Source organism: Oryctolagus cuniculus, chromosome 5 (genome assembly GCF_051225735.1).
Source record: "Oryctolagus cuniculus isolate XC-2025 breed Fujian yellow rabbit chromosome 5, ASM5122573v1, whole genome shotgun sequence".
NCBI lineage: Eukaryota > Metazoa > Chordata > Mammalia > Lagomorpha > Leporidae > Oryctolagus > Oryctolagus cuniculus.
The window spans coordinates 13,233,278-13,257,928 of record NC_142871.1 but is presented as its reverse complement, the minus strand read 5'-3'; the positions used below and the strand labels follow the sequence as shown (position 1 = coordinate 13,257,928).

At 46.6% G+C, this 24,651-nt stretch overlaps 1 protein-coding gene across 10 annotated transcripts in view; it reads right to left on the bottom strand.

Annotated features, from left to right (window-relative positions):
* Positions 1-24,651, bottom strand: part of CNKSR3 (CNKSR family member 3) — a 150,077-nt gene that overhangs the window by 80,189 nt on the left and 45,237 nt on the right. For all 10 annotated transcript variants that reach the window (XR_016233619.1, XM_089332549.1, XM_089332548.1 and 7 more), the window contains 3 exons: positions 10,690-10,853; positions 2,479-2,681; positions 2,046-2,133 (listed from right to left, as the gene is read on the bottom strand). Coding sequence is in view for 9 of the 10 variants with exons in the window: in XM_089332549.1 (XP_089188675.1) it covers positions 2,046-2,133; positions 2,479-2,681; positions 10,690-10,853 (455 nt within the window). In the remaining variant the exon portion in view is untranslated. The remainder of the gene's footprint in view (positions 1-2,045; positions 2,134-2,478; positions 2,682-10,689; positions 10,854-24,651) is intronic.

The following is a 24,651-nucleotide window of genomic DNA, read 5'->3' as shown; positions in this document are numbered from 1 at the left end:
TAAAAGGAATAAATGAACAGAAGAGAGTCCTCTTCCCCAAAACACAACAGATCTTCCCAAGAGGCAGGAAGCCAGCATGAAGAGTCCTGGCACCCTGAACCCCACGTTCACCCGCCTGACATCTCCGACAGGTGCCTCCGTGTGTGCTCTCGTGCACAAACACTGGGATGAAGCACCGTGTTCTTCCATCACCAGAGAAGACAAATGCTCACCAACATCTAAACACCTTTCTTGGCCTTAGTCCAGGAAATGACATCCCCGTGTACATTCACATATTGTCAACTTTAATCCTTAAAACCATTAACTTTGGGGCCAGCATTATGGTTCACTGAGCTAAGCTGTTGCTGCAACATTCCCATCCCTTATGAGCTCTGGTTCAAGGCTGGGTTACTGCACTTCTGACCCAGCTCCCTGCTAATGCACCTGGGAAGGCAGTGCATGATGGCCCAACTTCTTGAGTCCCAGACATTAACGTAGGAGACCCAGATGGAGTTCAAGACTCCTGGCTTCAGCCTAGCTCAGCCCTGGCTGTTGTAGCCATTTGAGGATTTAACCAGCAGATTGAAGATTATCTATCTATCTATCTATCTATCTATCTATCTATCTATCTATTTTCTCTCTGCCTTTAAATAAAGCTTTTAAAAAAAAACATTAACTTTAAAATAAAAAAAAAAAAACACCAGAAAGTAAGAGCAACATATTTGTTTAATTCCTCTCCTCAATCTATCAACTTTGGTTCCAGAAAACTGGTACAAAGCAAGATTTTTATATTTTCTACTACAGTCTACTCTTTTAATACATTATATCTTACCTCCCACCCAAGCACGAATCAGGCCCAACTCTGCTTAACTTCATAGCAATCTTTTGAAGTAGGAATTACGCCATTGCCTGTGACAACTGCAACCCATACGGGCACCAGTCTGAATCCTAATTGCTCTATTTCTAACCCAGCTCCCTGCCAATGTGCCTGGAAAAGCAGTGGAAGATGGCCCAAATACTTAGGTCCCTACTACCACGTGCAAGACTCAGATGCAGTTCAGCTCAGCCTAGCCCCAGAGACTAAACCAGCAGGTGAAGATCTTTCTCTCCCTTACTCTCTCTATCTCTATCTTTCAAATAAATAAATCTTAAAAAAAAAAAAAAAACTCTCCTATTTGCAACTTACAATGTTTAACTCATACATTCATTGAACTGAGACAAGTAATCTTGGTTAGAAATTAAAATAGGACATTATGGAAAGAAGAAAGCAGGGAAGATAACAAATACCCATAGCAGGTTTTAGGGCAGCGCCTCCCACCACAAATGCCGGGCCTCCTCTACAGAATGACACACCACAATGGGTATCAAGCTATTTTTGTCAATGTTACCTTACACATCACTAAAAGGAGCTAAAACACTGGGCGGCTGTAGTTGCTATGAGCACCTTCCTAAGGTCATGACCTTGAACATGCATGCCCCTTAAGTTCAATGGCCACAGGATCTGGCTCTCAAACATGGGCGCTGCACTTGCAAGCCCAACTGCACAGTCCACAGTCCAGAGACAAACAGGAAGCACAGAGCTTTTCACAACTGCATCTCTGTTACTGTATAGTCAGGTTGGAGGGAAAGACATTCTGTATTTTTGGTCAAATCAGCAGTGGAAGCAAACATGGAATCATTGAATCTTAGACCCAAGTGAGGAACCAAAAAAAAAAAAAATTAGTAGCAGATATAGGAAAGTACTCAAAAAAAAAAGTAGATTACTCTAGAATTTCTATTTTAAAAAATTGAGTGCTCAAACATTTTAGAGGAAGTGTAAGACCAGTAGCTCAAGTATTTTAAAACAAAAGGCAGCAACCTTTGGTTCAAAGGTCACAGGTCATTTTTCACTGAATTCAGCTCTGCAAGATATCTCATTTAAAGCCTTTTACTTCTCCCCAGGTCTGATGGACACAAAAAAAGGCTGGGGATGGGGAATGGCGCATCAGACCTGCATGGAAACCCTTTGAAGAAGACACAGGAAACGGGAAGAAAAAAAGGCAGAACGCCGTACCAGCGGCACTGACCTTCTGGACTGTGGTGGTCAGGTCCAGGCAAAGCTGGATGATCTTGTTCTTCGTAACTGAGAAATCAGTGATGCCTGTAAACGGAGCCCTAAAAAGGAATAAAAATTCTCTTTACAGAAAACCAGGATGGCAGAAATCTCCCAGAATCCTCTTCTGTGGCTGACAAGCCTCCACGCCAACCAAATAATCATTCATATTTAATCTCAGCAAAACACAACCTGGAGCAGAGCTCTACTCTTGAAGCTGAGGATAATTTGTTCCTGCTATCAACCTTTTAAGTCACTTCCTAAGGAATTCTAAAATCTACCATGGACTCCAGGTAGGTTCCAGTGCGTGACAGGGACAACGATTGGCTTTCCTAAGAACAGAACAGGCTTCCCTGCATCCCAGTGCCTCCTGCTGCAGGACAGGAAGAGGTGCCCCTGCCACTCACCGGTCCAGCCAAGCCAGCAGGGCCTTCGCAGCCCCGATGAGCTCCACCACTGAGGTCAGGAACTCATTGGGGGGCTTGCGCGATGTGTTCCCATCGTACACGGAGCTTTTCCGCCGGCTACTTATGTAGTTCTGTAAGTTGTGGGACGACGCTCGCAGCTTCAAAACCAGGTTCTTCATATTATCAGTTTCAAGGCCATAATTCTGCAGAAAATAGAAGCAAGAGGGAAAATTAAGAATAATCAACAATGGCCAAAGTCACAGTAACGCAAAAGCCCACTGAGTAACATAAATGACTCCTACAACCTGTGCAAAACCTGGTGGACGCCACCATGTACCCTGGCCCACCTCTGCCACCGCCCTCTCCCTCCTCGCTCAGGGCTCCTGCCACGGGCTCTGTTCCTGCTGCAGCCTCTTCCTGAAATACTCTCCCCCCAGATCCCAGCAAGGACGGCTCCTTCTCATCACTGGGGTCCCGCCTGATGCTGCCTTCAAGGACTGCTTATATCTGGACCGGGGTTTCTCGACCACACCCCTACTGACAAAGGAGGCTGACTCTTTTATTCTGAGGTGGGATTCCTGTAGGATGTGAGAGCACCCCTGGTCTCTTGGCTGTCGGTGGCTCCCCCTCCCCAGTTGTGACAACCAAAAATGTCTCCCACCATTGCCACAGGCCCCTGGGGGCAGAACTGCACCCTCAAGGCACCAAAGCACAGCACTCACTGCTGCCCCCGTGTGGAGCCCATGTTTATTGCTGCCTTCCTCCTGGACAGGCAAAGTCTGTGGAACAAGGCTCTGCTCCATTTGCAACACAACAGGCAAATATGAAAGTCACTTCCATAAGCTGAGACAAACAAGAAACAGCAGTCCTGACTTAACGCCAGCTCACCAGCAATGCAATTTCCCTCTCTTGAACTTCTAGCCTGTGTGTGTCGGGATGACTTTCCACTTATTTGGATGCTTCGAGGGAACGGATGTCATGTGACAGCAGTGCCCTGGGCTGCCTTTCAGATGAACAACCAACCCCGGAGTAGGTGTTGTGCGATGCCCACAATCCGTATCAGAGTGCCTGGGATGGAGTCCCACCTCCACTTCCCATCCACCTTCCTGCTCACGCGCACCTTGGGAGACAGCAGACGATAGCTGAAGTACTTGGGTTCCTGCCACCCACTTGGGAAAATGAATGGAGTTCCTGACTCCTGGCTTTGGCCTAGCCTAGCCCTAGCTTTTGCAGGTATCTGGGGAATGAACTAACAGATGGAAAAAAACCTGTCTCTCCCTCTCTGTCACTGTGTCCTATAAATACATACATACATACATAAATACCCCAGAAAATAACACTTAGCTCTGAGATGACTTTGGAGGTGAGGTATGAATGCTTATACTCAATTGAACACATCCTAACTTGATGTTTTATCATTTTAACAAAAAATAAAGCTACTTCTAGGGGTGTATTATATTGTTTCAATGGCATCCAAAAGGAAGAACCTGGTACCATTTAAAAACTGGGAATATAACGACTAAGACTATTGGATACTTACTCTATGCCAGGAAATAGGCTAAATAATTGACAAGTATTATCTCAGGCCATCCTTTAAAGACGGAAAGGTTAGTATCTCCCTGTTGCAGATGAAGAAACTGAGGCACAGAAACAGTGAATAAATTCTCAAAAGTTACACAGCTAAGCAGTGGTAGGGCTGGGACTTCAATCAAGGCTTCTCACCAAGGGCTCAAGCTTCTGCTCCAGTCGCTGTACACCCGCCTCAAACAGACCTTGCCCAGGAAAAGGTCGTATGTTAAGGCAGAAAACAGAGAGGCCAGTGCCAAGGCACAACAGGTTAAGCTGCTGTCTGCAGTGCCAGCATCCCATGCGGGCACCAGTTTGAGTCCTGGCTGCTCCACTTCCAATCCATTAGCTCCCTGCTAATGCACCTGGGAAAGCAGCAGAGAGTGGCCCAAGTCTTTGGGCCCCTGCAACCATGTGGGAGACCTAGAAGAGGCTCCTGGCTCCTCTCTTCCGGCTCCTCACTCCTGATTTTGGCCTGGCTTAGCTGCAGCCATTGCAGTCATTTGGTAAATGAACCAGCAGATGGACGATCTCTCTCTCTCTCCCTACACACACACACACACACACACACACACACACACTGAATGGACATCAGACAAGAACAAACAAAACCAGCCAGGGATCCTTGATCTAGCACAGATGGACAAGCTGCTTAATCTCCCAAAACCCTAACCTGACCCATTCCATTCCCTCTGGAGAGTTGGCTCCTTTCAGTTAGCTTCAGCCATCTGGGCCATCTGCACCAGAGAGAGTCAAGCCACGTTTCAGAGTCCAAACCCCTCAGGCATAAATATACCTGCAGGTTCAGGAGAACAGCTTTTGGAAAAATGAACGACAGTAAATCAATAGCAATGAAAGGCTTTGACTTTAATGAAAACCATCCTAAGTTTAAATAGACTTTACTTGAAGTTTATATTTATGCTGCTTCTTAATAAAATAAAAATAATTTTAGAAAATTTAGATAGGAATTTAGATAGGGAGGCCAGCGCTGCAGCACAGTTAGCTAAGCTGTCCCACATCATAGCACAGGTTCAGGCCCTGGCTGCTCTGGTTCAGATCCAGCTCCGTGCTAATGCGCCTGGGAAGGCACCCTAAGATGACCCAAGAGCTTGGGCCTCTATCACCCAGTGGGAGACGTAGGTAGGCTCCAGGCTCCTGGTTTAGGCCTAGACCAACCCTGGCCATTGCAACCACTTGGGGAGTGAACCAGCAGACCGAAGATCTCACTCTTTCTCTCTCTGTCTCTAATATTCTTTCAAAAAATAAATAAATCAACTTTTAAAAAAGAAAATGTAGATAGACATTTTCATAGGCGTTAAATACAAATTAACTTTAAAAAATTATAAATTGAAAGATACAAGGCTGGCGCCACGGCTCACTAGGCTAATCCTCCACCTGCGGCGCAGGCACACCGGGTTCTAGTCCCGGTTGGGGCACCGGATTCTGTCCCGGTTGCTCCTCTTCCAGTCCAGCTCTCTGCTGTGGCCCAGGAAGGCAGTGGAGGATGGTCCAAGGCCTCAGGCCCTGCACCCGCATGGGAGACCAGGAGAAGCACTTGGCTCCTGGCTTCGGATCGGGGCAGTGCACCAACCATAGCAGCCATTTTGGGGGTGAACCAATAGAAAAAGGAAAACTTTTCTCTCTCTCTAACTCTGCCTGTCCAAAAAAAAAAAAAAAAAAAAAAAAGAAAAGAAAAAGAAAGAAAAGAAAGAAAGGAAGATATGCGTGCTCTCTATTAATAGTCATGCTCTCAGCTTTATTATATCCATTATTTTGGTTTCTTGTTTTCTGCAGACTAAAATATGACATTGTCGTCCAATAGCAAAGGCAGAAGTAAAAAGATGAGTTGTCATCTTGGCTTTTTCAATTCAAAGAATCAAAGACTCACAACAGAGGAGAAAGAGGCCACATGACACAGCTTGTTTTGGAGGACTTGTGACTGTGATTAAAGGGAAATGTCCCTTCACTCAATTACTCAGCCTGCCAACTTCTATCAAGCGCCTTTCACGAGAAGCAGAAAAGGCATTCTCTTCTATAGCCCGTGTCACCATAAATTACTCGGGACCTTTTATGACACAAACATCTACTTCTCGAACTCAAAGAGCGTTACGTGTGTTCTACTGCTATGAGACACTGTAAACCTCAGTCTTCCAAAAGCCCAGCACTCTGGTAATGACAACAAAGGGGCAGGCTGGTTGCTTATAACTGGTTCTCTTCGTTGTCTGCTCAATCGGCTCTGACTCTTTACTTTCCCAAAAATATGATGGAACTGGAAAGAGAGAGTTGGCTGAAAGAGAATACAATTTTTAAGAAAAAGAAGGAAGGGAAGTGCCTTCCCCTTCGGTCTCATCCCTCAGCAAGGAGAAAACAAGAAACCAATTATATCAGCTCAAAAGAAGCACAATCAGGCAAGAATTATCAACTTAAGTGTCCCAGAGCGAAACACGGAAAACAAATAATTTCTCAGACGAGACCTGACGGCTTTCACCAGTCGTTCCCCTAAATCTTGTCTCCTCCAGGAAGTGCTGTAAATAAGATCTCAAGAAGACACTGGCTACCCGGCAATGAAGCAATCCTCTGCCTCCCGGGGCTCCCACTTCAGGAGGAGTTGGCCATGAGCAACAGTTTCACGGCTGCTTAGAGAAATCCCAGGAGAGGCGGGAGGAAAGGAAAGAGGCCAGATGGGTACTCTTTGGGGGCTGTAACTATCGTACACATCGCAGCTGCTGGGCAAGCCTTCCACCACTTCTCTATTTCTCCATTCCTGCCAGCTCTGTCTGAGATCTTCTCTGCAATTAACGGACAGAAACACAAAATCAAAGCCATCCTTCTGACTCCGGTTCATTAAAAGACAACCTAACGATAATACTTCAGAGTTTTCCTACAGGCATTTACTAAGCTACTAAGCACGATCAACTTTAAGTATGAATTGCTAGTGAAAATCCTTCTGCCTGCATGATTTCTGCTCATTAAAAAAAAAAAGTAACTTTTTAAAAATGACTTGCCGCCAGCGCTGAGGCTCACTAGGCTAATCCTCCGCCTTGCAGCGCCGGCACACCGGGTTCTAGTCCCAGTCGGGGCGCCGGATTCTGTCCCGGTTGCCCCTCTTCCAGGCCAGATCTCTGCTGTGGCCAGGGAGTGCAGTGGAGGATGGCCCAAGTACTTGGGCCCTGCACCCCATGGGAGACCAGGAGAAATACCTGGCTCCTGCCATCGGATCAGCCGCAGCGCACCGGCCGTGGCGGCCATTGGAGGGTGAACCAACAGCAAAGGAAGACCTTTCTCTGCCTCTCTCTCTCACTGTCCACTCTGCCTGTCAAAAAAAAAAAAATGACTTGCCTTGGATAAAAGATGAACAGTGCATCATCTCCGGTATACCAGCATTCATAGGCATTTGAGACAGGTGGATTCGTTGCGGGTATTTTATATATTATACATATATAATACTAGGTAACATCCTTTCACATGTATACTCAGCCCAATTTTGTTCCCTTCTCAGGCCGCTTCAACCATAAACACACAGCTGTCACTGCCTCAGTCTTTGGGAACCCAGGGCCTCACTGATTTGGCAAAGAACACAGATTTTTGCTCTCAATGCACCCTCTCAGCCAGTGCTGGCCAACAGAACCTTCTGCACTGATGAAAATGGTATTTGTCTGTGCTGTCCAGTATGGTAGCCACTAGCCCCGTGTAGCTACTGAGCACTTGGAATGTCACCAGTGCAACCAAAGAACTGAAGTTTAGCTCATTTTCATTTATAGTCAGGGGCTAATATTTACTGTACCGGAAAGAGCAGCTCTAGGGAACAGCCCAGTTACCCCCTGCCCCAGAGAAGGCGGGGGGGCACCGCTGCCTGTCACTTTTGGATTATTTTAGGTCCGTTCTATCGGCCCTTCTCGTCACTCTGAAACTTTCCAGTGGTTTTGATTTTTCCTCCTTCCTTCCTTCCTTCTAGCTCTGTTCATTTCCTGTCTATCCCTAAATCAACATCCATTAAACTAAGTTTACATAAAAACCTCTTATATGACACCAAGGCCAGCTGCAATTACACATTAACTGCCCAGGAGATGAACCGTTCAAAGCAAAAAGTTACCAACAGTTTATATATCCACAAATCCATGCCAGAGGTGAATTAAACAGATGCTATGGTTAGCACATGCATTACAATAAGGATATTTTTAAAAGGAGATTCTATCAAGACTAAAGATTCTCTAGTAAACCCCTACTAAAACTTTTCCCCAGCCCAGACTGGGGACACTTGTTTGCAAGCCCTCTGGGCCCCTCCTGCCCAGTGAAGTCAGGGGCACTCCAGGGCACTGAGCTAATCCAGGATGAGTCTGAGGTCAAAGCGTGGTCTTCAGAGGAGAGTGGAAGGGGACTGTGCAAGATAAAACCCAGCCCTGGGCTCCGGCACTTGCCCAGCTTCACTTTCGCCTAACATTCTAAGGACTAGGAAGAGGAACAAGGAGAAGAGAAAGCCCCAAGGCAGCCACTCTTCATACTCCCACATGGTGACCAGAATGTGCCTCCCGCATACCGTGGATTGTCCTCCAAGAGTCACTGCAAAGTGAAAGAAACAATTCAGGTCTGCAGGACGTTTCACAGGGGGAAAAAAAACCAGAAAGCCGTGAACCCATAAAAGTAAACTCAAACATGTTTGCCTGAAAAACAGACACTTTTAATAATAAACTGGATGCCTAGACATTATCCAGCAATGCAAAGCACTGACGCATTAGTGCCCGGCCACACTGAGTGAGTGTTATTGGACAGACTACTTCCCCAAAGGTCACGCCAGGAACAGCACGCATGAGCCAGGGTCAGAATGCAAAATCCCTGCCTCCCAGGCTAATGTTCAGACCACTTGGCCACAGCGTCTCCCTTGTGGCAGCTCATTTATCAGCCACAAATAATTTCCCTATTACTTTCCTAAATAAGAGTGGCGCATCTCAGCACAGAACACAAGGCTCTGTCCATTTTAAGAAGAACACGCACAGTGCAGCGAGTGTTATATAATCAACGGAACGCAGCCCAGCCATGGCAGCCTAATGGGGAGCGCATTCTTTCCCACCATTCTCAGTGATGTAATTGTATAGACCCCTGGCTCGGGTTCACAGCATTACTAACCCAGCTTGAATGCTGCTGACTTTGTCCAAACCCTGACGCTTAAGGAAACTGCACAGTAACAGGACACCATGACAGGCTCCTTAAATCCCATCCATGAGGGGCTGGTGCTGTGGCACAGTGGGTAAAGCTGCCGCCTGCAGTGCTGGCATCCCATACGGGCACCAGTTCGAGACCCAGCTGCTTCACTTCTGATCCAGCTCTCTGCTATGGCCTGGGAAAGCAGTGGGAGATGGCCCAAGTGCTTGGGTTCCTGCACCCATGTAGGAGACCCAGAAGAAGCTCCTAGCTCCTGGCTTATAGGATCAGCACAGTTTCGGCCATTGCAGCCATTTGGGGAGTGAACCAGCGGATGGAAGACCTCTCTCTCTCTCTGCATCTGTAACTCTGCTTTTCAAATATAAAAATAAAAATCTTAAAAAATAAAATCCCACCCATGCCAAGCAACTGGTAAACAAAATGCTCTTACAGGTGCTTTAGCCCACACCTAAGGGAGCTACGTAGGCAGCCAGGCTGTTATGCAAGTAGCAGAACCTGGAAAGGTTTTACTCACGTTACAGCCAAAGCTCAGCCATCTGTAAAGTGTAATGAAATTCACATTTTTGCCCATGTAGCTGCCATTTCATAAGGTGATTATTTCAAGCTCAGACATTAGGTACTAAAACAAATATCTACAAAATTTAAAGTGCTTTTTATAGTAACAAAAACAGACATGCAAATCAGAACCCGCTTCTTGTTTCAATTAAAAGATGATGTTCTCATTCTGCACCATCTCCATCTTTCTATTCTTTATAAAACATAAGAAAATAAAAGTAATACAGACACATTCTGTAAAGCAAAACAGGAAACATTCAGGCTTTGGAGAACCACATGGTCTCCACTAAAACTAAACTCCTGTCACTGTAGCTCAGAAGCAGCCACAGATGACATGTGAATGCATGGGCAATGACTGTATTCTGATAAAACTTTATTTGCAAAAACAGTGAGCCAGATTTAACTCATAGGCCACAGCCTGTCAACCATTAATCCAGAAAGTGAGTTATTTTCTTCAATGCTCATATCATCTTCAACTTATGCTTCACTTCAATGGATTATTAAAAAATGGATGAAGCCGAAGTTGTTGCATTGGAGGTTAAGCCATGGCCTGCAACACCAGTGTCCCACAGGGGCACAGGTTGGAGCTCTGGCTGTTCCACTTCTGATCCAGCTGCCTGCTCATGTGCCTGGGAGAGCAGCAGAAGATGGCCCAAATGCTTGGGCTCTGTCACTCACCAGGGAGACCCAAATGGAGTTCCAGACTCCTGACCTCCTCCTGGCCCAGCCCTAGCCACTGAAGCCATTTGGGGAATGAACCAGTGGATGGAAAATTCATCTCTCTCCTCCTCTCTCCCACTCTCCCTCTCATTCTCTCTTATCAAATAAATAAACCTCTTTAAGACAATGATGATGCACTGCCATGAAGATTTAGCAGACCAAGGTTCTAAATACATCACCCCAGTACAGGTCACGTTTTCGTGAACTAACCAGTGCACAGAGAAGGTCCACAGCCTCCAGCACCAGCTCCTGGTGTCCGATGCGCGTGACCCCCAGCTCCTCAAGATCCTGGTGGGAAATCCGCAGCAGCTGCTCCCCATCGATCTTCTCCCGCTCAAACTTGTGGACGTACGGCTGCAGGCAGTCATCCAACCCTACCAGGAAAACAAAGAGGCCATGATCGTCACCTTGTACTTTAACCAGAAAGTTGGCATACGAACATCAATCTCAGCAATCACTAAGCGTGCTGTCACTATTTCATTATCTATAGAACGTCTATTCCACCTGATAGGTGACATCTTCTTATCTCTAACGGAGCACAAAATTCTCAAAGGGATCCGGCACAGAATTATCCGAGTTATTTTCCCATTCCCTGTAAACTAAGGGAACAGACACTTAACCCCCAATGGCAGGAAATGCTAGGTATGTGCACCAGACGTATGTTGTGTGAGCTAAGCAACCCTTCCTGTGGGATACCATCCCTCTCCCATTCGTGGAATCCTGGCAGGCTTGCCAACCAGGGCACTTTGCCACAGTGGCTGTATGTGGTCAGGCCATCCACAGTACCCCATTCGCCAGCCAGTTGTGGGTCAGGGATGGCCATACCACTCAAGCTGCACCAAAGTCACCCTTCATATTTGATGCATGGACACAAGAAGGCAAAAGCTCTTCCTGTCCATGTGGGAGTCACAGGATACAACAATGCTGGCAGTCAGTTTTCAAAGACTAGATCCCACAGAGAGAGAGAGAGAGAGAAAGACAGAATGTCCCAATAGTATCCCATATGCCCCAGGATCTAATCCTGCTTAGAGACACTACTAGCCCTCAAAATTTTCACTTAAGTTGAAATAAATTTCCTTTTTAGCTTAAACTTGTGGGTGTTGAGTTTCAGTCCCTTGCAACTAAAACACTTCTGACAGATACAGCACTAAATGGGGAAGGTAACAGCAGCAATAGTGGTGACATTAAATGGGTCTACTTATGGGAGTTTGTCCAGGTCAAGTGCTACTGCCAACAGTGTTGTGTTCCAGTGCTCTTATATAATGGCTAAAATGGGTAAGCCAAATAGAACTTGGGATCTATTTCTGCACACAGAACTCTCTGGTCAACTTTTTAAAATGATTTACTGAATAAAATTTTACTTTCAATCAATTAATCCCTTCAAGCCATATGATAAATGTTTTAAGGATGGATTTGCATACGTATTTCATTCCAACGCAAAGGATGGGCACTTAATTTAACTAGAACAAAATGTGTGGAAGACAGGCTGCTGTCTCTCACTCCCCAATGTGCATGCGCACATACACACACACAAACACACAAATGCACAGGTAGACACATGTATGTATTACACTTAATGTGGTGTTTAACTTATGTGGGTATCTCCCTGGGCTAGAAACAGTAGACACAAGGCCCAACCCTGACTTCTACAACACTGAAGTCTGTGGATCTTAAAGTCTGATGGGTGAAGTCAACTTACATCTCTGTCTCACAAACTTTCACCATTTGCCCTGATAAGACAGAGGAAGAAGACCAAGTTTCTGATAATAGTTTGAGGCTATCCAACACAGGAAATAAGAGGAAATTTCTTTTAGGGTGACCATCTGGGAACAACACATGCTCCTTAAGTAACATCTGTCCAACCAGGGTCTCCAGCTCAGAGCACACGAGGCTGGACACGGACACAGAACTCAGTGCACTCCGATGGTCTCCAGCCACAAGTCGGGCTGGCGGTGAGGGCCAAGCCAATCAGCAGGGGTTGAGACCCAGGCCCCACCTGGGCTGCAGAGGCTCAGTATCAATCTGCTGCAGGCACCAGTGACAGGGACCACACTGGACACCAGCATCCTTCCTATCCGTCCCTGGTACACAGGTGAAGAAATGAGGGCATCAGCTGGATACAGACCAAAAAAAAAAAAAAAAAACCAGCTCAAATTCAAACCAAGGTCTTTTGGACATAAGCCTGGCTCCTCTGTACCCCACCTGGCAAACACAGGACTGCAACAAGGAATCATAAAAATTCTCTCAATGCATCTAAGTCAGCGGCAAGGTCTAATTACAAAACAGTATTAAAATAGAATCACTGAATCTAGAGTTACTTAAAAAGTACTTCGGATCTGCATCCAAAATTGGGCAAGTTCAGCCAAAAAAGTCAATGACTGTGAATTTTACTTTCAGTTAGCCAGCTCCAACTCAGACCACAACCAGACCCTGTATTCTCCTTTCTTGTAGGATTTTGTCTTCCCTAGCCCACTTTTCACCATTTCAAAAAATTTCTGATATAAACTGTCATGAAACTTTCAAACAACTCATGTCAGACATTTAAACTCTTAGAGCTGAACTGCATCCTCCCAAAAGTCATAGGTCAAATTCCTAATCCCCAGTACTTCAGAATAAAGAGGTTAAAGGTTAAAGGTTGCGATCAATCCCCATGAACAATGTCCTTATAAGAACAGAAGATGAAGACCCAAATAAATGCAGCCGGAAGGCCCCATGAAAACACAGAAAAAGGTGGTCATGTGCAAGCCCAGGGCAGAGGACAGGGGAGACACCGACCCTGCTGGCAACAGGATCGCAGCATTCCCACCTCCAGACCTGTGAGAAAACAAGAGTCTGCTGTCTGTGCTTGTAGGTTACGGCAGCCACTATAGCAACCAATGCAAGTCCAGTAACATTTTTGTTAATCTATCAAAGTGTAGTCAACTTTTTCTTAAACACAATAAATAAGGCCAGTGACCAGTGGAACTGAACTGATGATTACTGTGCTAAGCAGGCTCACTGCTCAAACCAGAAGCATAAAACTGAAATCCATATTAATTTTCAGGTGTAGAATGTATCAGTCCATCAAAATTAAAGAAATCAAGTACAGGGGCCAGTGTTGTGGTACAGGGGTTAAGCTGCGGCTTCGGATGTTGGCATTCCATACAGAGGCTGGTTGGTGTCCTGGCTGCTCCATTTCCAATCCAGCTCCCTGCTAATGTGCCTGAGAAAGCAACAGAGAATGGCCCAAGTGTTTGCAATCCTGTACCCACGTGAGAGACCCAGGTGGAGATCCTGGCTCTTGCCCCAGCTCTGGCCATTGCAGCCATTAGGGGAGTAAACCAATGGATAGAAGATCTCTCTCTCTCTCTCTCTCTGTCTCCCCCTTTTGCTCTTTCTCTCTCTGTAACTCTGACTTTCAAGTAAATAAATAAATCTTTAAAAAAAAGAAACCATGTATAATAGTTGTTCATTAAACTTCATCCTGGAATAATAAGGAAGCCAGATTTTTTTCCTTTTCTAAAAAATATATTTTCATTTTATTTGAAAGGCAGAGAGAGAGTGTGTTTCTATCTGCTAGCTCTCTGCCTAAATGACTGCAATGGCTAGGGCTGGGTCAGGCCACACGCAGGAGCCCAGAACTCAGTCTGGGTCTTTCATGTGAGCGGCAGGGCCCTAAGTGCTCGGACCATCATTCGCTGCCTCCCAGGTGCACAACGGCAAGAAGCTGAATCAGAAGTGGAGGAGCTGGGACTAGAACCAGGCACCCTGATGTGGGACACAGGTGTCCAAGCAGCAGCTCAACACAGAATGCCCACCCGCTCCCCCAAGACTTCTCTTTCAGTTAACTGGAAAATCGGCTGAAGAAATGAAATTTCAGAAGCAACTTCAGATAATTAAGACAACGGCTGAGGCACAGCAAAGAAGGTTAGATGGGAAATAAGGTGATGGCTACAGATAAAAGCACGGGGTGCAAATGAGACTGAGAACTAAACACAGGACATGAAGAAACAGACCAGAGTCTCCTGGAGGATTCTCAGGGACCGGCAACAAGGTCAGCTCAAGAAATCCAAAGGTCCCAGAGACATAAGAGATTACCAAGTAGAGACATCACGCTGCTGCTACCCAGAGAGCAGCACAGTCCACTGTGGCTCCAGGCCTCTGCCCTGCAGGCACACGTACATGCAATACACTAGGCTTTAAATAGCACTGCCCGGGAGTTTTATCATTCCAATGCATTATGATCTATTGTGCAGTTATGCTATTGTTTAGAAGACAATTAAACATTTATAAACGGCTAAATTAAACTATTACACACTCCCACAAAGCAGGGGGACAGCCTCAACAATTCCAGCTAAACTGATCAGAAGTTTTAGAAGTGCAGTGCTTCAGCTGCTCATATTTACTTGTCAAATGCACCTATTCGCCGGTTTGTTGCTTCAAGGAATTTACAGACATCTGAAGAAAATTAAACACATTCCATTTACACAAATTAAATGAAACACGTAATTAAATGTGACAGAAAACAGAATGGGAGCCACATTCGAGAGGGAACCCAGACTTCCCCAATCCTTTCTAAGTCTGGCTATAAATAACCCTATACTTTCAAAAAAAAAAAAAAAATCCCAAATACAAGACGGACAAAGCCAGTCTCTCAGCCCGGGTGCAGAACTCGACAACGCAGTGGGGTAAGAGCCTGAGTTCCAACCCTAGTCCTCTTCTTACTGGCCTGGGGCAAGTTCCTCATTTGCCTCCTCTGTGAAGTGGGAACACTAACACTCCCCACTGCATAGAACTGTCCTGAAAATTCAATATTAGCATCTACGAAGCATTCAGCACACTGTGGAGAACACAGTAAAAATCCTATAAATTTTGTTAAGAAAAAAAAAAAAGGTGATTTCCTCAAGTCCTCAATTTTCCTAGTGCTCAGAATAAAAGTTGCTAGAGGAACAGTTAATTGGAAATACAACACAACCTTAGCCTGTATTGTCACCTTCCCTAGGGAGTGTCTCCGAATTTGGGAGCCTATAATAATCATTGGTTTCACCTAAAAAGAGTTTACGGTTAATATCAGAATACAAGCACCACACAAGCAGAAAATTCGCTTGGTTCAAGGCATATTCCACCAGCCAGCAGAGCGTCACTAATGCCCAGTAAGTCTTTGTGAAATAAACAAATGGGTGCACAAAGAAAGACCAGAAACTTCACATAAACATTAGGGCCACGTAAGTAACTAAAGAAAGATACAGAAATCCTTGATTGTGCTACCAGCCACAGATAGTTGCTGCCGGTTTCGATGTTCCCAAATTAAAAGAGGTGATTTCCACATAACAGGAAAAGTCATAAACCAAACCCCAAACCTCTCAGGCTGGGCCTTTGAAAAGATCCTTGCCTTGTACTGAGAATTTGCTTTCAGGAATTCGTCTCCCCCAAAACCTGGAAAGAATCACGTACCTGAAGAAGAAGAAGTTCCAGTAAATGCTTCCGTGAGAAGGAAAACCTAGTGCTGTTCTCTTCTGCTTCTCTGTACCAGACTAAAATCACCAAGCAGGCCCCAGAAAACAAATCACCCATCTGACTCGGGACAGGCCACACACATCACCCTGTTTGAGCCATGCGGTCAGCCTGCCAGCCTCAAGTCAGCAAATCCAGATGGCACAAATACACCATGCTTCTTACCCCGTTTCTTTTTTTAAAAAAAGGTTATTTATTTATTTGAAAGGCAGAGTTACGGGGAGGGGGGGGGGGGCAGAGAGGTGTCTTCCATCCGCTGGTTCACTCCCCAATTGGCCAGAGCTGTGCCAATCCAAAGCCAAGAGCCAGGAACTTCCTCCAGGTCTCCCACGTCTTACACATTTCATATTGAGTATCTGGACTATGAAAGCATGTTTGTTTTAATGTGACAGATAACACAGTATGTACTAGGATATGTCACAGAAATTAAAATTAAACGATATGTTTACTTGGCAGGAAAAAGTTTTGAGATCCATGCATAACTTTTTCATGTGTACTGTGTCTGTTAACTTTTTAAAGACCCAGTGTATTTAACATGCGCAGCATATTTTGTGGAATGGTTGACTCTGCATAATTAACACTTGCATAGTTATCATATTTGTTATCAGAGCAAATAACATCCTCTCTCTGCATTTTTCAAGAATACAACAAATTGTCCTTAACTACAGTTGTCTTGCTGTACAGTACAGCTCTTCAATTATGCCTCTGATCTAACTGTATTTATGTAGCCTTTGAGCAAGCTTCCCCTCTGCAGCCTCTGGTAACCACTGTTCTCAGAAATCAGTTTAGCTAAGACTTCTGGATGCTCATCTCACCCCAGATTTTCAAGGGTCCCAAGTGACAGATGATGCAAAGGATTTGCTCCAACAGGGCTGAGTAGATTGTGTTCCTCCACTAGGGGAACTGTCACAGACTCACACAACTCAATTTCACCCCACAAAATTTATGGCGCAATCCCACACACAGGCACCACCGAGCACCGCACACCTTGGTAGGGACGAAGGGCTTACACGCAGATCCGATCTGGTGGTTTGAACCAGAAGAGAGGAAGAAGCCTGGGCACTTGGCTTAGCCCTCATGACAGTGCCCTCAGAATTCCCAACAGGTGCCTAACCCTTACACAGTAATGGCCTGCCGTCAGAGGCTGCAGACGTCCCTATGTGCTGACATCCTGGTCCGGGTGGGCATTTCACTTGGCACTGAAGTCTCCACTCTGGAAGCCCACGTCTCATTTCAGAGTGCTTCCTGCTCATGGACACCCTGGGAGGCTGCAGATGACGGTTCAAGCCCCTGGACCCTGCCCTCATTGTGTGATACCCGGATTGAGCCCCAGGCTCCCAGCTTTGGCGTGCCCCAACCCTGGATGTTGTGGACACTGGGGAGTTGTGGGGAGCAACTCGGACTAGACTAAGTTACTGGAATTAAGACTTATTCTATGCATCTGCTCTCCCACAATATGGCGCTGGGAGAGGAGTAAAAACAACTTTTACACAGCTGCCTCCAGTTCAACCAGTAACCTGCAGGAGCTGATCCCGCTCCTGATTGGAGGAGAGCAGCGTACTCGGCGTGTGGGTAGCAGAGTTGGGATTGGTGGAAGAGGACTATAAAGGAGGAGAGAGACAACATGCACCAGGAACATCTAAGGGGAACATCTATCTGAAGGAACACCTGTGCAGCCCCCGAGAGAGCCGGCCGGCGGTGTGCCGCTCCCCCGCGGAAGTGGGGAAAGTGGCAGGGGGCACCGCCCTTCCACGGAGGTGGAAGGGTCAGCAGCCAACCCGGGAAGAACCAGCAGCAAACCCGGGAAGGGCTGAGCAGACAAAAGAACAGCACAGGGTTTAGTGTCGTTCCTCCGTGAAGAGGGGGAGCGACAGGGAGTGAACCCCAGAGAGATCTCTGTCTGTCTCCCCCGACCCCACCCCTGGTCTGACTTCCAAATAGTGTGAAAATAAAACTAAAACAAAGGCCGATGAATTCTCTTTGCCTGGTTAGGCCGCCCACTGACTGACCTCTCCCAGTGAATAAAAACTCCCAGCAGCATGTCCAGTGAAGGAGATGGGGGTGCCCAAGGGTCCCTCTGAGACAGAAGGGCACCCACCCTTACAACACAAGGCCCTACAGAGACTCTCGCAACACAAACGACACGGTGAGGAAAATACAAGCGCAAGCTATCAAAAATGGTAGAACCGGTACTTCTGATCGGTGATGCCCGATCTGCCAAGAACTGCTCCAAACGGTGTGTCACATCCTCCAGATGCAAATCTGGACTTCCTCTTAATCCGCAAGCCGGACTCCTTCCCCTTCTCCTGATCGTGGCCAGTGCCCCCTGGGTTTACAGAGTTCCCCAAGCCACACACTTGAGGGGTCCTCTCCTCCTCCATGTTCTTCCTGCCCAAGGACTGGTCTTCAAGTTCTGTCAGCTGTCCCCAGAGCACCCCTACACCACATCCCCTCCCTCCCAGCTGCACCGCCAGGTACTGATCATGTGCCCAGGCCTGCCCCAGCATCCAGAAGCTGCCTGCCACACTCCGTCCCTTCTTCCTCCTCACTCACCCTTTTTAATTCCATCTGAAGAAACTCACCCCATCCTTGCAGTTCCAAGTCCATTAGCGCAGCGTGACCCTCTATGCCCCAAGGACTTGTCCTCCTCTGAACTTCCCCACGGTCCCGGCTCCCACTAACACTCATCCTGCTGGTGAGGACGAAGAAAATGCTTGATTCGCTGATTCTCTCCCAAAGTAGCAAACGTGTCACTCACAGTCTGGCAAGTACAGTTCCCAGACCAGACTCAGCCCTGCTACCTGTCTCTGTAAGGACAACTGATTGGCACAGGTGTTCCCTCTGCACAGCTGTTACATCTGGCTGCTTGTACTACAATGGCAAGGTTGAGTAGCTGTCATGGAGACCCAGGTCCATCAATTCTAAAATACGAGGAGTCTTCCAAGGCCATGAAAATGGATATTGTGAAAAAAACTACACATGGATTTCAAAAATTTTTTACACCAAAATGAACTTATCTTTTAATTCCATTTTCACACAAACTTTTTGAAGTCCCATGGCATTTACTCTCTGGCCTCCTTTTTTTTTTTTTTTTTTTTTTAAGATGTATTTATCTATTCAAAAGTCAGAGTTACACAGAGAGAGAAGGAGAGGCAGAGACAGAGGTCTTCCAACTGCTGGTTCACTCCCCAGTTGGCTGCAATGGCCGGAGCTGTGCCAATCCAAAGCCAGGAGTCAGGAGCTTCTTCCAGGTCTCCCATGTGGGTGCAGGGGCCCAATGATTTGGGCCATCCTCCACTGCTTTCCCAGGCCACAGCAGAGAGTTGGAACAGAAGTGGAGCAACAGGGACTCAAACTTGCGCCCATATGGGATGCCAGCACTGCAGGCAGCAGCTTTACCCACTATGCCACAGCACCAGCCTCTCTCTGGCCTCATTGAAAAGGCCTACAGGAGTCCTGGTGTAATCGATGGCCATGAAGATTAATCCTGCAACCTTCGAAATAGACGAGATCAGGGGCCAGTGTTGTGGCATAGCAGGTAAAGACGCTGTCTGAAGCGTTCACATCCCATACGGGTGTCGGTTTGAGTCCCGGCCATTCCACCTTCTATCGAGCTCCCTGCTAATGTGCCTGGGAAAGCAGGGGAAGATGGCCGAAGTCCTTGGGCACCTGCACCAACGTGGGAGAAGCTTGGGTTTCATTGGGCCTAAAAACCTATACTTCCACATTAGCCTGAGCTTTATAGCTATCTTTACTTACAAGAGCAGAACATGAAAAAGGAAATAAACTGCCAAGAAATGTAAATTCCAAATGTCCTCAGAGATAAAAACAGCCAGCAGAAATGAGTTTTGTCTTGAGAAACACCATGTGAGAATTGTCTATCTATCTATGTCAGGTTTTATTCCTTGATCCATTGATGGATCTATGTCAGGTTTTGCACCTTGATTGAACCTGTGAGCACAGGAAGCCCACTGCTGGAGCTGTTGCTCCCTCCAATCAGAGACTACATGAAATCCAAACCCATAACAAAGATGACACCAACAAGAATCCCGAGGAGGAGTCCCTGCCACCATGTGGGAGAACCAGATGAAGTTCCTGGCCTCTGGCTTCGGCCTGGCCATCTAGGGAAGATCTCTACCTCCCTCCTTCTCTCTCTCTCTCTTTCTCTCTCTCTCTCTCTCTGCCTTTCTATTAAATAAAAGTAAATATTTCAAAAAGTAATAAAAAGAACCCAGGGAAGCCCAACCAGAGCCAATCAAGCTCCTTCATTTGAGAAGCAGCGACTGGCTTTGCAAAGGAGGAAATACCACTGGCATTTTTTAAGGTGCCAGGATGAAAGAATAAGAATGCTGAAGACAAAATAAAGGTCTAGGTTCCTAACCATATGGGGAAAGCTGGTCTACACATTTATCACTCAAGAGCTACCAAATATGTAGTAATAAATCCACAGCGTAAATTTCTTGCAAGAAGCAACTAGGAGTAGGACATTCGAAAAAGCCTGCATGTTGCCGGTGCAAACTCGACTTTCATGCTAGTAACCAACGTCCCCTAAGGCTTAGATGCCTCTGAAGCCTTCAGAGGATGTAACCAAGAAACAAGCACCCTCAGGTTCTCTGCATGAGGAGGAGATTATTATTAAACAACCCTTGGAACCAGCAAACAGATCCATGCCTGGATAACTGAAGGAAGTAAAAATAGAAGGAATACCTAAGCTCAGGGATTCAAGTTATGCAGAAAACAAGAATGAGATGGATTGCTCTCCTCTGAGGCTTTTGAAGTGGGAAAAAATGTGCCCCAGCTAAAACTGTCAACCAAGAAACTGACTGCAAGGATGCAGGCCTCCCAAGCCCACCAGCCCCCAGCCCCCAGCCCCACCCCCCGCCCAGAGCCCAAAGCATCGGAAGTCACAGCAGAAGGTACCCATCCTGCACTCCCAGAATGCACAGCTAGGCCTGGTACACGTGGGAAAGTGCCCAGCACAGGGGCAGGGTAGAAGACAGATGTCAGTACCATCTGAAACCGCTGGTGGGCAGGGGATTTATTGCTGACCTGAATTACTCAAAATGACTGATGCACAGATCATAATAAACAAGAGTCAGAGGTCTAAAGAGAGGATTAAAGTTAGAAACAGGGGCTGGCACAGACGAAGCTGCCGCCTGCAATGCCAGCATTCCATACTGGGGCACCAGTTTGAATCCTGGCTGCTCTGCTTCCAATGCAGCTCCTTGCTAATGTGCTGGAAAGCAGCAGAAAATAACCCAAGTGGGAGACACTGATGGAGCTCCGGGCTCCTGCCTTCCACCTGGAGCAGCTCTGCTGCAGCCATATGGAACAAGAACCAGTGAATGGAAGATCTCTCAATCAATCAATCAATCAATCAATCTCTCTCCCCCCCCACCCCTCTCTCCCTTTCAAATAAATAAATAAATCTTTAAATTTAAAAAAATTCAGAATATAAAAGCAGCCCTCAATGCTCAGCACCCTTCTCCCTTGTCCCTGCCACCCCGGCAAATGTATGATGAACTTGAAAGATAATACCGATGGCAGGGAAGAAGTACAACATGGCTTACATACAAGTCCTAAAGTGTGCATGTGTGTAGGGTGCATGTGCATATGCACATACACGTAGATCTCGTGGTAGATGTTTATAAAAGGGCAAAGAGAGATTCTAAAAACAAAAAGAGGATTGTGGAGGGGAACAAAAAGCACACCACAAGTCTGTGGAGAAAGCAAGTGGCACTCTCCAAGGCTATGTGGTGGGAAACTCAGCAACCAAACCACTGGACCTGATCCTGCAATCTTTGGACCAACCGGCAAGGGGAAAGGAGCAACATGTGAAACAACAGAAGAATGTACTTTTCCCCATTAAGGTGTACTTTTTCCCCCTGTAGCACAGCAAATTATTTTGCCAAAACTATAAATTAGATTTGGCATAAAAAAAAATGAATGTTGGCTACAACCATTGTCACTGGCACACATGCTCTGAATCAAGAGAAGAATTAGCAAGTTTCCTGCATACACAGCAAGTTCAAGTTTATAGCATTAGGCAGAATCAACTCAGGGCTTAGTGCAGGCATTGGCCACAGTGGTAAGCCCAGAACCTGGCTCCAGCTTCAATTGCTGCTTAGATATCAATACTGCCTGGTGGAAAGTTCTACCATGTGAAGTGGAATACACATCACTTACTTGCACTCCACCTGAGCTGTCGGGATTTCCATGGAAAAACCACCGTTGGATAGCCTTCCACCACCACTGCCATCATCACTTCAAAGTGCACAGTCCCAGCAGCCAGGCTGCACATTAAACTAACCCCTGGCATTTGCAGGGAGCAGCCCGGGTTACAGAGCACCTGCACACACAGTGAGCCACTGATCCTTGCGCTGACCCAGGGAGGATGCTGCCCAGTTATTAGCATCTCCAGTTTACTGCAGAGGAAACCAAGATCCGGGGAGTTAACAGTAGAAAGGCAAAGCTCAAAACAGAAGCAAGACCCCAACTGGACACCCAAATCCTTGCAGGACCTGCGAGAGTCAATGAAGAAACGAGTGAAGAGAAGAAAGCACTTGGCCTCAGCGGCGTGCATTCATTTATAGCCCAGCCCACAGTGAATACTCACCAGGATGCACTATGCCGAGCACTGCAAATGGTATACAAGACCCAACTGCTGTTCAAGGGGTGTGAACAAAGCAAGCAAGCAGCTATTAAACCCATTTTATTGCCCCAAGAGGCAACACGGCCTCTGGAGCCTCAGTGCCTGGATTCAACTCTACTACCTTCTTTGCGGTGTGATCGTGTATAATCACTTAACCTCTCTGTGCCTTATGTTTCTCTTATACAAAATGGGAGAGGATAATAATATCTACCTCATGAGGTTAACTGGACAATTAAATGTGTTAACATTTACCAATGAGTTAATATTGTTAATTATTTGAAAATCAGAGGGAGACGGAGCTAGACAGAAAGAAACAAAGAGAGAGAAAGATCTTCCACCCGCTGGTTCACTCTCCAAATGCCCTCAATAGTCAGGGCTGGGCCAGGCCAGCCAGAAACCTGGAACTCCATTAGGGCTGTCCACATGAGAGACAGGGGCCCAGGTACTTGAGTCATGCCTTCCAGGTGCATGAGCAGGAAGCTGGATTAGAAATGGAGGCAGGACTCTATCCTAGGCACTCCAATATGGGATGTGGACATCTCCAGTGGCAGCTTAACCCACTGAGCCATAACTCCAGCCCCAGTGAGCTAACATTCTTAAAGCATTTACAAATATTGCCCGGTATTTAGCAAGTGCTATGTGTTTGTAAAAATATAAAGCTTTAAAAGAGGTTTAAACAGGACCCAAGGAGCTTTTAAGCAACTGGCCTAAAGTCACTCAACCAATGAGAGGCAGAGTCAGGACTGCAGAGGGAGAGCCAGAAGCCTGTGTGGGCTGGGGAGATTTGCAGGTTGGATGGCAAGAATGGGGCAGCACGCACAGCTGATGGTGCCTTGCAGGTAATGAAGTAGCAAGAGACAGAGGCAGAGGAGGGGTGCTCTGATGCAAGGGGGATGGAGAAGGCTGGCACAGCTGCCAGACTGGGGACAGCTGCCTGGGACAATGGAGCAGGTTCGTCAGGCAGCATCAAAGCCCTTCTCAATATTTTCAATACCAGTTTTATTGGGCCATACTGCATACATCATACAAGTCATCTATTTGAAGTACATAATTCAGTAGATACAGTGTATGCGGCTTGTGCTGCCATAACCACAATCAATTTTAGAGCACCTTAACATCCCCCCACCACCACCAAATAAAACCAAATGCCCATGAGCAGTCCCCCTTTCCTCACCCACCCCTCCGTCCCTGGGCCACCACTCGTCTACTTTCTGTGTCTACACACTGACCTGGGTAATCCACATAATAGATCTTGCACATTTCTCCTCAATGGAATCACAAAATACTTCCATGCGGTTTTTTGTGAATGGCTTCTTTCTCTCACAGTGGAGGGTTCTCAAAGTGTATGAAAGCCTAAGTAACACACAGCTGGAAGGTCATTCCCTTGGCCCACGTCCTGCTGGCTTCCCACTGCCCTTGGGAGAAAATCCACAGCCAGCAAAGCCCAGAGGGATCTGTCTGGCTGCTGCCTGCCTCTCCCACCTCGTCACCCCCAAGCACTGTGCTGGACACTGGCCAAGCACAAGGAACTCGTCTCTTCCTAGAGGTCTTTCCCCATAAGGGTCCTCCCCTCTCACTCAGCTCACTCTCAAGACCCCCTGCTCACTGAGTATCTTGCTGCCTTCATGGGACTTAGAATTTGACAGTGTTCACTTGTTCACTACCCTGCACTCACCTCTCTCTCCAAGACACAGCACCAGGATTGCTATGCCTACATCTCTCACCATGAGACTTGGGCATGATCCCTGGTACAACAATGGCACTTAACTATGGTTGACTACAAGAGAAACACAGAAGGAAGAGTGTGGAAGAGGTGAAGGCCACAGTTTTATTGTTGTTTGCTTTTCACAGATTCATCTACTTATTTTAAAGGTTGGGCAGCAGAGAGAGACAGAGAGAAACAGAGATCTTCCATCTACTGGTTCACTCCCCAAATGGCTGCAACAGACAGCTCTGGGCCAGGCTGAAGACAGGGACCAGAAACTCCATCTGGGTCTCCCACATGGGTGGCAGGGGCCTCACTACTA